At 40.5% G+C, this 13,842-nt stretch overlaps 1 protein-coding gene across 3 annotated transcripts in view; it reads right to left on the bottom strand.

Moving 5' to 3' along the window:
* Positions 1 to 287: 287 nt before the first annotated feature.
* Positions 288 to 13,842, bottom strand: part of LOC148324004 (protein Niban 1-like) — a 58,945-nt gene continuing 45,390 nt past the window's right edge. For all 3 annotated transcript variants that reach the window (XM_088313121.1, XM_088313120.1, XM_088313122.1), the window contains 6 exons: positions 13,488 to 13,675; positions 8,843 to 8,974; positions 8,492 to 8,602; positions 5,403 to 5,510; positions 1,777 to 1,888; positions 288 to 1,710 (listed from right to left, as the gene is read on the bottom strand). In XM_088313121.1, the coding sequence (XP_088169247.1) occupies positions 653 to 1,710; positions 1,777 to 1,888; positions 5,403 to 5,510; positions 8,492 to 8,602; positions 8,843 to 8,974; positions 13,488 to 13,675 (1,709 nt within the window). In that variant the 3' untranslated portion in view covers positions 288 to 652. The remainder of the gene's footprint in view (positions 1,711 to 1,776; positions 1,889 to 5,402; positions 5,511 to 8,491; positions 8,603 to 8,842; positions 8,975 to 13,487; positions 13,676 to 13,842) is intronic.

Below are 13,842 nucleotides of genomic sequence, written 5' to 3' on the forward strand. Positions count from 1 at the left end.
CCACCCTAACCTTGCAAAACAGCATTGTGATGTGTTTCTATATGCCCTATTCAGTATTTATTTATCTAATTTATATATTTGTCTGTATTATTGTTGTATTGCACTGGAGAGGGGAGCCCTCTAATCTCGTTGCACACTTGAGTACAATGACAATAAAGGGATTTCTATCTATTTCTATCTAATTTGTTGCTGACTTGCTATCTCATGCAGATAATATAATTATCATGGGTGACTTTAACATTCATATGAAATTCCCGTTAAAATAAAAGAAAGAACAACAAACAAGAAATTATCCATCTTTTAATGAATCAGAATATAAAGAAAACATCCTGCTTCCAAAATTTGTGGCAGATAAACGGCAAATATATTATCTGTTATCTGAACATGCATTCCTTGCTAATTTAGAATTGGAAAAAATAAAAAAGAAATGACAAATAATTTGCAAGTATTAATGTCAAGACAAATTATTAGGTTACGTATTTGTGAATAAAATAAGTTACTCTTAGAAATAGCCTGTTATTACCTCTAGAATAGTTAGGAGGCACTGCAGATTTGCAAGTATCTCAAAAATAATGTCAATTTACTGTAGTTATGTCAGGAAGAGTGGCCGTGCTGATGAAAAATGGATCCTTCCTGGTTACACTATTATGTTTCATTCTCCCGCAGGCTCATCCCTGATACAATGCTTGACGAGATCCTCCCCCTCAGTCACGTCCACCACAGGGTCACGGATCTCTTGAATATCGGCCATCGGCCTGAGCTCATGGTGTGAGTTTGGTGCCTCTTTTGCTAATATATCAGATTCAGCCCTCTCTTTTACGCGCCCACCAGCTTTTAAGTGTCCACTTGTGCCAGAAACACTGTTAGTTTCTGCCACGTGTGTTTGACTCTTCAAACTTTTGTCATGAGCGTGATAATCTGGGATTGCAGAGGATTTGTCCTGGTTAGCCCCCCCCTCTGGCAAATTACTGCCTGTCACTTGTGTTGCATCCTCAGTATTGAGGTACAGGCCAAGGCAGGTGTTTCTGGGTGTGAGGACAGCTTTTTCACCATCATAGGGTGCATCTGACATAATTTCTGAAATGCCAAACACTGCCTCTTTGCTGCTGTCTTCAATTAGGCAACCACTCATTTGTGTTGAAGGGGTTAAAGGCTGATAATGTAGGACAGATTCCTCACTCTGTTTTGTATCTGCATTGGTCAAGTCTTTTTGTGATCCTGTGTTATGCAACTTCAACTGAGGAGACAGGTCAGCGCTTGGTATTTCAGTGGAAATCTCAGTATCTTGTGCCACGGCCTCTCGTGTCTGTGTCATGTTAGTGTCCTCTGGAACATGTGGAGTTAAAGCTGCTGCTTCAAGTGCGACCACTTTGGTCTTAAAAAGCTCATCTTTGTATTCTAGTGCCTGCTGCTTTTTAACAACACAACTCGAAGTAATGTAATTTTGTTTATCTACTTTACATGGTAGCCCGGTCGGCAGGTCCTCCTCATATTCTATTTGTTGGGAATCCTCTTCTTTCTCTTCCATCTTGGTGACCGAAAATAAACTATTGACCTCCGTACTTTTAGTGAAGGAAACTAGTTCTTTGTAAGGATCTTCCAGGGTAGAGACTGAGAGGGAAGATAGGGTTGAAGGGCTGCAGTGTGTCATTGGGTCGCTGACATCAGTAAACAAGTCGTATTTCCTCAAAGAAGCTGCCTCTTTCACCACTGCACAAACATTTAGATATATTTAGTTTAACAGATCATGCTTTTGAGTTGTTTAATGTGTTGTACCTTTGGTAACTTCCTTGTCCAGAGTTTGCAAGAGGATACTCTCATAAACATTCTCCACATCAATAAAGTTTGAATAGTCAGCGGAGACAGACCGTTCAAGAGCCTGAAGTTCCTAGATGGACAAAAGTCATGTTGATTAGGCTTGAAAATACAAACAGCCAGGTCTAGAAAAATTGGGACATCGACACAATTCTCAAATGTTTGGCTCAAAACACCGCCACAATGGATTTCAAATGAAACATACAATATGTTCTTTAACTGCAGACGTACATCTTTAATTTGAGGGTATTTGCATGCAAATCAGGTAAACAATGTAGAATTACAATTGTTTGTATCCTGGATATGCCTCCAGTGTTTTCCACACCATGTTTAATACTTGGGCGGGTAAGTAAACAGACAGCCGCCCAAGTTTTCAAGAGAATTTAATAAAAAAAAAGAAATTAATATATTATATATATAATAAAAATATAATTTAAAAAATCCCCCCCCCAAAATACTGCATGTAACGGTTAGTTAGTTGGTTAGATTTCCCTCGAGAGCGCTCCAGACCTACGCAGCCGCTTTGCCTCACACCTCTTCAAAATCCAAAGCTGCCGCGTATGGGGAGGCTGTGATTGGTTGGCACACACAGCCCTGAAATACAGATAATATGGTTTTATCTAATGTTCAGAATTCAAACGCAAACAGAGGCAAGATCTGGTCTGACAGAGTTTACATTCAAACTTCTGTCAAAAGTACAAAATGTCAACTATATACCATGTTTGAATGGTCGTAATAGGCCAACTTAAACGATACTTAGGATAAGTCGATAACATACTTTTCATGTTTGATGAAAAGGTTGTGGTAGCCCTTCTCCAACTTGGTCATTCAAATTCTGTCCCCAGACTCTGTGCACTTCATGCTTGCTTTGTGTTTTGGAACTATGGATTAACCTCTCAAACAACATGGTGTTATGTTTTAAGGTTCAGTGTGTTTGTTTCTCGCTGTCCCCATCCAGTTTTTTCTCTTACGATCCAATAACAGCCTTATTTTATTAATGTTATAATTTTTTTATACCAAATAAGTGCAAAAAAATGTAGTGTCACTGAGTAATGTGGTAACAATTTTTACTCTGAAAATTCACTAGAATGCACAATATGAAGCGTAAAATAACCAACCCCCGCCGGCGTCCATATTAGATTTCAAATCTGGGGGAAACACTGCCCCCCCATTTTTTAGGGGGCCAAAAGTAAGTGGATGAATAACAATCACAAATAGAACCTTCACTTTTTAATCATCATTATCCACATCGCTAATCCTGTACAGGGTCGCGGGAGGGTGGTGGAGGCTATCTCAGCTGACTACGGGCAAAAGGCGCACTACACCCTGAACAGGTCGCCAGCCAGTCACAGGGAAGACATAGACATCGTCACGAAGTGGGAACCGATCCCACGCTACCAGCACGCAACTCAGGCAGATGTACCACAACACCATCAGCGACCACTTTTTAATCCTGTGTTGAAAACTTTTTGCAGTCAATTACAGCCTGATGTCTGGAACACATCATCACCAGAAGATCAATTTCATCCCTGATGCACTGCGACTGTCTTCAGTTCCTGCTTATTCTTAACGCATTTTCTTTCTATTTCAAGGCTTGAAATAACTATTATTCTTTGATGAGCAGTTTTGCTAATAGTTGCTAATAGAAGAGAGGGTGCTGAGGTGAAAGTAGTAGCTGAGAGTGATCAGGTGTCAGTTGAACTTTGGCAGATGAACTGAAAATGGTAGTTATGGTTGAACTCCATTCAGTCTTTTTGTAGATATAGCCATCTATCCATTATCTGCACCGCTTCTCCTCACAAGGGTCGTGGGGGGTGCTGGGGCCTATCCCAGCTATCTTCGGGCAGTAGGCGGGGTACTCTTTGAACTGGTTGCCAGCCAATCGCACGGCACGCAAAGACAAACAACCATCCGCGCTCACACTCATACCTAGGGGCAATTTAGAGTGTCTAATCGACCTGCCATGCATGTTTTGGGAATGTGGGAGGAAATCCGAGTACCTGGAGGAAGCCCTCGCAGGCATGGGGAGAACATGCAAACTCCACACTATAAGGCCGGAGCCGGAATCAAACCCACAACCTCTGCATTGCGAGGCCATCGGCCTAACCAGTCATCCTCCGTGCCACCCATTCAAATTTAATTGATCAAAAATAAGCTCACCTGCAATTTCACAAGACCTTTTGAGTCAATTGCCATCCCCTGGCAACCACAATTGAAGTTTAAATGCTAAGTGCTAAATGACATTGCATGTGGCCTGTGATATTTCTCGATTAAAAAAATTCACATGGCTTTCCATTCCATGTCTCATTTAGTCTATTACGTAACTTATGTCAGCCCAGTTATGTCAGTCACATGTGCGTCCATGCATTTGTTTAGCCAACAGCAGAAATGATGAGAAGATTGCATAAAGTTTATAAGTTTTAAGGTAAGTGGTAGGTCAACTAACTGTCCAGGTTTTTGACAGACCAAGGTGGCAACCCTATTTTCAGTCCGAGACACTGAGACTGCCTGTTATTTGCTGTTCAAAGTTGTATATGCTCCACTTTGACGCGGCTCCAGCCAGATGTTGTTGAAAAGTGTACTTGATCACCCAAGCACTTAATTCCGGTGTTTCATGATTACAAGTCAATTTAGATTAGCAATCAGCATGGCTTTTCAGTCTTTTCTCGTAATACCTTGGCGAGAATGGTATTTGTCAGACGTGTAGTTTATTTGCCGCCAAGGAGGCGATGATTACTGACTTAGGAGCAACTCTGCAACATGTTTAGTTGCACCAGCTTGCCAGCCAAAGTTCACTGGGAGCTAGTATGGTGTCAGCGCCAAACTTGCCTCGACTTCCAACTTCCCAGCATCGATGATGTAAGCACGTTATTCCATGTAAATATGCATGTGTCCAGCCCGACAAAGCTTTTGGGGACCATCCCCTGTCTGCATGGAAAAACTTGAGAATCTGTGATTCTCATATTTGCTATTCAATGTGTTTTAATAAGGCACAAGGTGGGAATTTTGACTTGCAAACTTAGATGTGAAGCAGCTTGACCTTTGCTATGGTGTCACAATGATCCTCTGTTATTACGATTGATAGGTTATTACGATTGATAGCTTACTGGCGTTGGTGATATAGTGGTGATCTTAGCTGCCTTCCAAGCAGTTGACCCGGGTTTAATTCCCGACCAACGCAAAGCTTTTGCAAATTTCCCCATTGTGGGATTAATAAAGGACATCTTTATCTTTACTTTTCATCTCTGGATAAATTCAAATGAAATTTTGATTGGATGTAATATACACTTTCTTTGTAACATGATGGCTGCTTTTCAGGATTGTTTCTCAGTTTGAGTTATCTTCCCACTGTTCCAGATCCATATATTCTGATTTGTATAACATATGCAAACCTCTAATTACAGCATTGATGTCAAGTGGATATATTTACAAATAGCAGGAATGTGACATCATACTGTTTATCATCATTTCAGCATATATGTTAGGCTACATTCATTACAAAGCCGTAACGGTAGACCATTAAAAGCAAAGTGGATCACGGTGTTTGTGCTTGCTCTGCATCAGTGCGGTTTGTGTGTGGAGCTTACTGGTTTGCAGGAGGGGGCCAGGTTCTTTTTGATGAAGGGCAAAGAGATGGCCACTAAGCTGTCCTGTAAGATCTTCTCCCTTAACATGCTACTGTCATAATCGCATTGCTGCAATCAGAATGGAAGCAACAAGTGTAATGTTAATACAGATTTAGACTGCTGATATTACCATCTAATCAAACTCAAGGCCCGGGGGCAAAATCTGGCCTGCCACATCACTATATGTTGCCTGCAAAAGTAAATCAAGTCAACTTCCATGATTCTTGCTAAAATCTGGACCAAAATTTCAAATTCTAATGCAATACATAAGGTGGCGATATTGCAAGCATTTTCTTGAAACCAATCTCCTTCTAATAGGAACTTGAACAATAGTTATCCTATTATCTGTGACTGATGACTTCATAAATAGTCTGTTGTACAGTAGTGTATATGTAATAATTTGAGGAGGCAATTAAATATTCCTATGGTTTTAATTTCCTTGTGCATAGGTATTCAATTAAAAGTCACAGAGGTCCACGACTAAAATTTCTTCCAATTAAAAGGTCCGAACCAAAGTCCAACTTCCCTAAATGTCTAGCCTATGTTCACATTTTTATATGGTTTCAATATTTAGTCATTTTCAACAGAGCACACTTATATACTAAATATTTAGCAATGTTCAGAATAAACACCTTTGCCAGTCAAACAAATATAAGGCGTTTATTTCACATTCCGTATTAACTTGAATTGCAGCGTCAACGTTTGGGAATGGGCGGCACGGTGGCTGACTGGTTAGCACGATGGCCTCACAGTGAGAGACAGCATCGGGCGTGGGTTCGATCCTGGTACTCCGGTTTCCTCCCACATTCCAAAAACATGCATGGCACGCCGATTGAACACTCTAAATTGCCCCTAGGTATCTGTGTGAGCGCGGATGGTTGTTCGTCTCTGTGTGCCCTGCGATTGGCTGGCAACCAGTTCAGGGTGTCCCCCGCCTACTGCCCGAAGTTAGCTGGGATAGGCTACAGCACCCCCGCGACCCTAGTGAGGAGAAGCAGTACAGAAGATTGCGAATGTGTCCTGAAAAAAAATCATCATAGATTGGTCATGGGTCCGGTCCGAACCATCTGTAGGTCCGGATCCGGACCACGGTCCGCCATTTGATGATGGCTGTCCTAGTGACACTCCGAGGAAAACTGGAAATACAACGTGGCCTGTGGTAAAAATTTATTTGAAACCCCTGCCATATATGTTTCCATCCAAAAATATTGGAACATTTCTTTTTTCCAACCTGGAATTAAAAAACATTTAGGTTTGAAAAATTTATATCTTTCCGTCTCAAGTTTAGGCAGACTGTAATTTTCAGTCAACAGCAAGAGGCAGTAAAAGACAAAATGGCAGCCAGGAAAAAAAGAGGTGTATTTTTCATCTTAATTCATATTCCAAATGCAATATTTATCAGAATACTGTGTTTGGACTAGTCGGGGTGCATAGCACATATATTATTGTTAAGATTTTTTTTCCCTTGACCTCCCCTTTAAATACAGCAGCCATCACCAAATGGCGGACCGCGGTCCGGATTTGGACGGGACCCATGACCAATCTATGATGATTTTTTTTTTCAGGGCGCATTCGCAAACGTTGACGCTGCAATTCTAGTTAATACGGAAAAGACGTCACTGATTTGAGCCAATCAAATCTTTTGTTTTTGACCCACTGCCAATTGCGCAGCAGACCGGAAGAGAGTGCTGCTGACAGTATGCCTTGCTAAAAAGTAAGCCAGGTCGATGCGTGTTGTTTTAAATGAATGGACGGAGAAATTTAGTTTTGTTCTGGCTGCAGCCGATTCAAAACCAGTGTGCATCATATGCTCCGAAACCGTCGCAACATTGCGAAGCGCCACTACAGAACAAAGCACCGCCCTTTTGTGCAAAGTTATCCGCTGAAGTTTGAGGTGAGCACACACAAAAACATCGAACTTCGAGTGCAGTATAACCGATTTTTACATTTTCGTTTACAGCCCAGCGGCATGCAAACGAACGTTCACTAAAAGTTAACTAAAACATTCAGTGATGGGGAAGTTGTGAAGGAGTGCTTAAATGCGGTTGTACAAACATTATTTAAAGGCAAAACACAAAGCCCAGATGTGTGAAATAATCTACCAAATCCCAATGGCCCTGACTCCGTTCCAACCCAGATTTAAATCACTGGCAGGGCAGTCACAAACTAATTTTTCTCATTAAGAGAAGTTCAAAAAATATTCAAAAGAAAAGGTGGTGTCAAAGCTCAGTTTGAATTAGTTTTTCATGAGGACAGACATTTTTATTGATTGTGTACTGAACATGTTGACCTGTTTTACTTGGATAATTAGCCTTTCCGTTTTTTTTTTAGGCAGATAACTCTTTGATTTAAGAAAAAAGGTAAAAGATGTTAACTCAATGCTTAGCACTTGATATATTTCTGCAGGAGATATTTTACTGTTTTTTTCTGGAAGTGTCACCCTTAAGTTCCTGGAGCCACATTTTCTTGAATGTGAAATAAATGCCTTATATTTGTTTGACTGACAAAGGTGTTTAATGGGAACATTGCTAAACATTTAGTATATAAGTGCGCTCTGTTGAAAATGACTAAATATTGAAACTATATAAAAATGTGAACATAGGCTAGACATTAAGGGAAGTTGGACTTTGGTTCGGACCTTTTAATTGGAAGACATTTTAGCCGTGGACCTCTGTGACTTTTAATTGAATACCTCTGAAATACAGCAACAAACCATGCTGTTGAATTGTATGAAGCACCCAATAACCACTGTGCACTGAAAGAAAATGGTGTCTCGAATTTACTCAGTTTTATTTCGTCAAGTGATTACATAAAATAAAATCATTTAGATCCAGATATATTTTTAGGTAGAAACGTAGTCTACTTAAAAATAATCTGTCTCCAGAAACAAAATATTTGAGTAAAATTAAGTAAATTCAACACAAAATATTCTCAGAGTGGGTTTTAAAGTGATGTGAAGTCACATGAAATGTCAACCTTTAAAACATAAATCAGTATTAGCTAACCATTACTTTCAGTGCACATATTTTTATGACTGCTGATAATCTGACCTTGAGCACCCTGTGTTTGGCCTTTTCGATGAAAGCACCAGCATTGTCTGGGTTGTCCTGGATTACCTTGTTGATCAGCTGCTCAAATGTGTATGTAGAATTCTCTATCAGCTAGAGCACAAAATACACCAGATTATGACACAAAGCATGCATCACAAATACAAGTATCCCAACCCCCCGCCACCCAAAAAAAAAAATAATCACGGTAAATTCGCGAATAGCACATTTTGTTCATAATGCACTAGTATCTTGTTTGAGAGTTTAATACTGCAATATAATATCATGGAAATTACTGAGAACAAAAAATGATGATCTTATAACATTATATGTCATATGTCATCGCAATTGTACCTGCTGCAGGTGAATCTGTGAGCTGTGAATCAGACCAATCATGTTTGAGAAACCAAATAGCTCCTTTCCCTGAAGGGAGGCGAGCTTTTGGTAGCAACACTGTAGTTCGGGCCTTGCCATGTGAGCCAGCGCCTGATGCAAAGGATTACAAACACATACATAAGGTTTGCACATAAAAAAAGGCACCAACTTCATTGCACACAAACAGATGTGGAAGCTGCTACGAAACTGGATGCAAACATGACTGTTCCTGCGAAATGCAATAAATTATGTAAAATGCTGTGATTAGGTGACCTCTTTGTGACTGACTGTGCAAAGAAAGATGCTTTCTCATTAGACTTTTGTCTTTTCTGGAGGAAAAAGGAAAGAAAAGGTCCTGGATGGTGCTGAATTTCTTGAATTTGAATGAAAAGAAAACAGAAGTTATGTTGTTTGATCTCAGTCGCCCTTGTATTTCTCATCTTGCTGATCTGCCCCCAGGGGAGCAACTACCTACTTTCTGGGTGTATGCAGACACATAACAGGCGACCAGCACCCCCCACCCCACACAAAATAAATTCATAAAAATAAATAAATAAATAAATTTATATGTAGCTGTTAGAATAATATTTAGAGGTTATTATACATTTGCCATGACGCAACTTTATTTCAATACATGGTACACATATCATGTTGCAAATTAGTGTAGTGGACTATGCTTGAGTGTTTACAGTCAGAGTGGAGGTACAGGAGGACATCTCTACTGCAGAGAGGTGCCTGCAATTGGCAGGGCGGTGGCACTTCTTCAGAAGTGAGGATGAAGTAAACAACGTCGTGATGAGTCCTGATAAAGAAGTTGGCCTCAAAGTCTGAAGCAAGCAACATCGTGCTAGGTCCTGATAAGAGATGCTGACGTCAAAGTCAGCTGCGACCCACGACGACACACCAATGATAAACCGGACCAAACCAGCTTTTGAGAAGACGAACTGTACCACCCTTTAATGTCATCTGATTTCTCGAAGTGTAATCTGATTCCTCGATGTTATAAAAGGGAATGTATGAAAAACATCGAGGAACAGAAGGGAGATGAAGTTGCCAAATAAACTTTGTTAACCTTTCTGTCTCCACTTGGGCTGCGTGTCTCTCCTTTCAGCTATGAACCCTATATGTCAAATTGGCGAACCTGACAGTAGCCTATAAATTATTTTTTGGGGGGAGTATAACACTTTTATTTCAAACTATTATTGAACGTTTCATTTTACAGCAGGTGATTTGCTAAATGAGAAACCCAAGAATATGTCATGTCATGTCATTATCCGCACTGCTAAACCTGTACATGGTCGCGGGAGGGTGCTGGATCCTATCCCAGCAGACTACAGGCGAAAGGCGCACTACACCCTGAACTGGTCGCGAGCTAGTCACAGGGCAGACATAGACACCGTCACTGAGTGGGAACTGAACTCACGCTGCCCGCACACAACTCAGGCGAGTGTACCACAACACCATCAGTGACCCAAGAATATGTACAATAACTAATAATGTCCCAAAACGAATTTAGCTAACTTTATTATTTGCAAGCCATGTGTGGCTCTTACTATGCTGACACATCACCTACTGTCTTTTAACCACTTTGAAAAGATGGTTTTCATGCCTGCATAATCGTTCTCAATCTTTCTTTTTTGGTTTTGTGCCTCTGAGCACTTTCTTTTTGTTTCTCCATCGTTACTATTCTCAGACGTTTGAATTCTAAACACTGGCCGCTCGCGTACTCGAGGGTGCGCGCACCGGACTAAGCATGTGTCAGGGTGTGCGCGCGGCGCGCAGGGGCGGGGGTTGTTGACAGTCACGGAGCAGAGGGGTGCCTATCAATGATGTACCTCCATTAGCATTTGTGATTAGATCAAACCATTACCACACCCATGAACAAGCAGGTGTTTAATACATAAAATGGCCACTCAAAAATTATTTTCCTCCCATCGCTTTGACGCCCCCTATAGCACGGCGCCCCTATGCGCCGCATATCCGCATACATACTTTTTGCGCCACTGCCTAAACCCCCGTTCCTTTTCTAAAACCAACTGTCTAGAACTTCGGTTTTTAACTGGACAGTGATTTTAAATTGGACCGGCAAATTGGTGCTGCTGTTAAATACATCTTTTTTCATCTTAGGCTTTGGTGAAGTATCACACCTTTCTCAACAGCACTTTGAAACAGTAATTTATGCCTTTGTCACATCTCGGTGGATTACTCTAATGCACTTTATTTTGGAGTCAGCCAATCCTCCATCAAGCGTCTCCAGTTAGTCCAAAATGCTGCTGCTTGCCTGGTACCTAAAAAACCTACTCTCGTATCCCTTCACTGGTTCCCTGTCCATTTTAAAGATTGTAATGTTGGATTTCAAATCTTTAAATGGTCATGCCCCACCTCTTTGACATTCTCCTCCCTGACGCACCTGCACAGTGCGTCAGGTCTGTGGACCACATGATATTAGAGTTACTAAGGACTAAGTGAAGGCTCAGAGAGGATCGAGCCTTTTCCGTTGCCTGTCTCTTTGGACTGGCATACCTCCGAATTTTATCTTTAAAACCTGTCTTAAAATCATTTTTATTCTTTGCCTTTTGACTCAGCATGAGAGTCTGTTTTTTTATTTTACTGCTGTCATACTTTTTAATTATTATTAGGGCCAGAGCAGCGATTGCCACAAGTTCCCTATTGTTTTTGTAGAAAATATTATTATTAGGGCCCAAGCAGCGACTGCGGGGAGGTCCCTATTGTTTCTGTAGAAATTATTAGGGCTCGAGCAGCGGCCACTGCAAGGTCCCTATTGTTTCTGTAGAAATTCTTCATCTTATTATTTTTCCGATCCTTTGACTGCATTTTTGACACCCTAAACGTGCATGAAAACTCACCAAACTTTGCACGCGCATCGGGCCGAGTGTAAGATTTGATATTTTAAATTTGTCGTAAATGACAATAACAAAATGGGTCTGTAGCGCCACCTAGAGTGGTAAAATAAAAAACAATCCCGGTACATTTGACCTCGGCCTATAAAAATTGGCAGGCACATATAGCACACGGAGACATACAAAAAAAGTCTGACTCTAACATTATCTCAGCTAACATTGTATAGCATCAATGTTGCCCACTTGGCATCCATTGCAGCCTGCTCATCCTGGAAGGGGGATTCCCCCATCTGTGGTCCCTTCTCAAGGTTTCTCACTTTTCCCCTAATGGGGTTTTGAGTTTTTCCTTGCCCTCCTGGGGGTTAGGATCAGGGGATGTAGATTGTGGTTATGTAAAGCCCTTTGAGACTGTCTGTGATTAAGGGCTATACAAATAAAATTGACTTGACTTGACTCGAATGTTTTCATATTAGTCCAGCCCTGCAGACATCAACAATTTTTTTCCATTATCATTGTAGAGCCCCCTACTGACCGTTTTTTTTTTCTTAGATGTTTTTCTCTGGGCACGTTAATAATATCTACCTCATATTTGCTCACAAGATTGTTTAGGCCATCATGACAAAATATGAAATTTATCAATTTTTGTGAAAAGCTCCGGCAGGAAGCTACCAACAGTTCACCAATTATTCAATGCTGATAAATATCAGTCATGGCAAAATCATAAATATTTATATTTCTATCCCCCTAGAGATATCAAAAAAGCAGATGTATGTTGCACCTAGATCTATGAAATATGGAATATGTAACAGGCCCAGTCATTCAAAAAGTCGCTTGGAGCCATATGCTAAACCAAAAAGGAAGTCAGCCATTTTGAATTTACGTTAAAATTTGATGTCGAATTCTGCCAGCGGTTACCCAGATATACTTCATAATTGGTCGGAAGAGTGTTTTGGGCTTCATGATGCTGCATCACGTAGATTATGCATTTTCGCAAAAATATGTTGTCAGGGCAATGTTCTTATCATTCATTAGGTTCTTAAGTAATTTCCCCCAAAAATGGCTCAATAATGCCCTGACAATTTTTTAGCGAAGCAGCCCCGCTTGTACGTGACTACAAGCCCTCGCAAAGGATGGACGCACATGTAACAGCCCGGCATCTACAAAAAGTCTCAGAAGCCCTACTCTAAACGTCAAAGGAAGGAAGCAAGTAGACATTTCTTTGTTATTGTGTGATTTAAAAAAAAAAAAGCTAAAAAACACCCTAACAATTTCTTTCGCAAAGCAGCCCTGGTTGTACGTGTCAACTAGCACAAGCAAGCATGCACAAGCATGTTACAGCCCAAACCCATTTTTAATTTCCTTTCAAATTTTTGGTATTTTATAGCGTTTTTTTTTTTTTTCGAAATTGGTTTTAATCTGATATAACTTACTTAATTAAAAAAAAAAGCAATTTCGATATGCTAATATGCCAACATGCCAGTACCCCAAAGTTGCCAGGGCTGCGAGGGCCCTTTATAGCTGCGTGCAGCTTTAGTTAATTATGTCTGTATCGACTGGTATACACTTTGTATTCAGCGGTGGTTGTCTGAAAGTTGCTTTATAAATACAGTTCAGTTCAGCTGAATCCAGAAACACAGGCCATAAATGACCCAGCTCCAAAATGTTTAGTTTAAACGTGTCTGTATAAATAAAAGTATGAACATAAATTAGTTGCCAACTGCCAATGCTTTGCCTTAAGACACAAATGTGTATGAAAGCCAAACCTGTTTAAATTGCTGATTGTCCATGCTCTGCTGAATGTCTTTGCACACTGTGTCCATCTTGCTTTCAATCAGTTTACGGCCCTCCAGAAAACCAGAGCTGATTGGCTCCAAAAGCTCCTCAAGGACTGAACCAAGGTATGGCTGAATGCTCTCGGCACAAACCTTCTCTACTGGCATTGCGACTTTAGCTGGAGGACAGAGAAAAATATAAATCTCTCACGGAAATTGGAAGGAAATTTACAGGCATTTTATGCAAATAGAACTTCCACAGAAAGATAGTAATTGAAGGAACAGTTTCAATTCATTTGACTTTCCGCTATTTTATTGACAGATTAAACACTTTTAGATTAGAATT

The sequence above is a fragment of the Idiotropiscis lumnitzeri genome, chromosome 13 (assembly GCF_059441095.1).
Source record: "Idiotropiscis lumnitzeri isolate Australia: NSW breed Sydney's pygmy pipehorse chromosome 13, RoL_Ilum_1.0, whole genome shotgun sequence".
NCBI lineage: Eukaryota > Metazoa > Chordata > Actinopteri > Syngnathiformes > Syngnathidae > Idiotropiscis > Idiotropiscis lumnitzeri.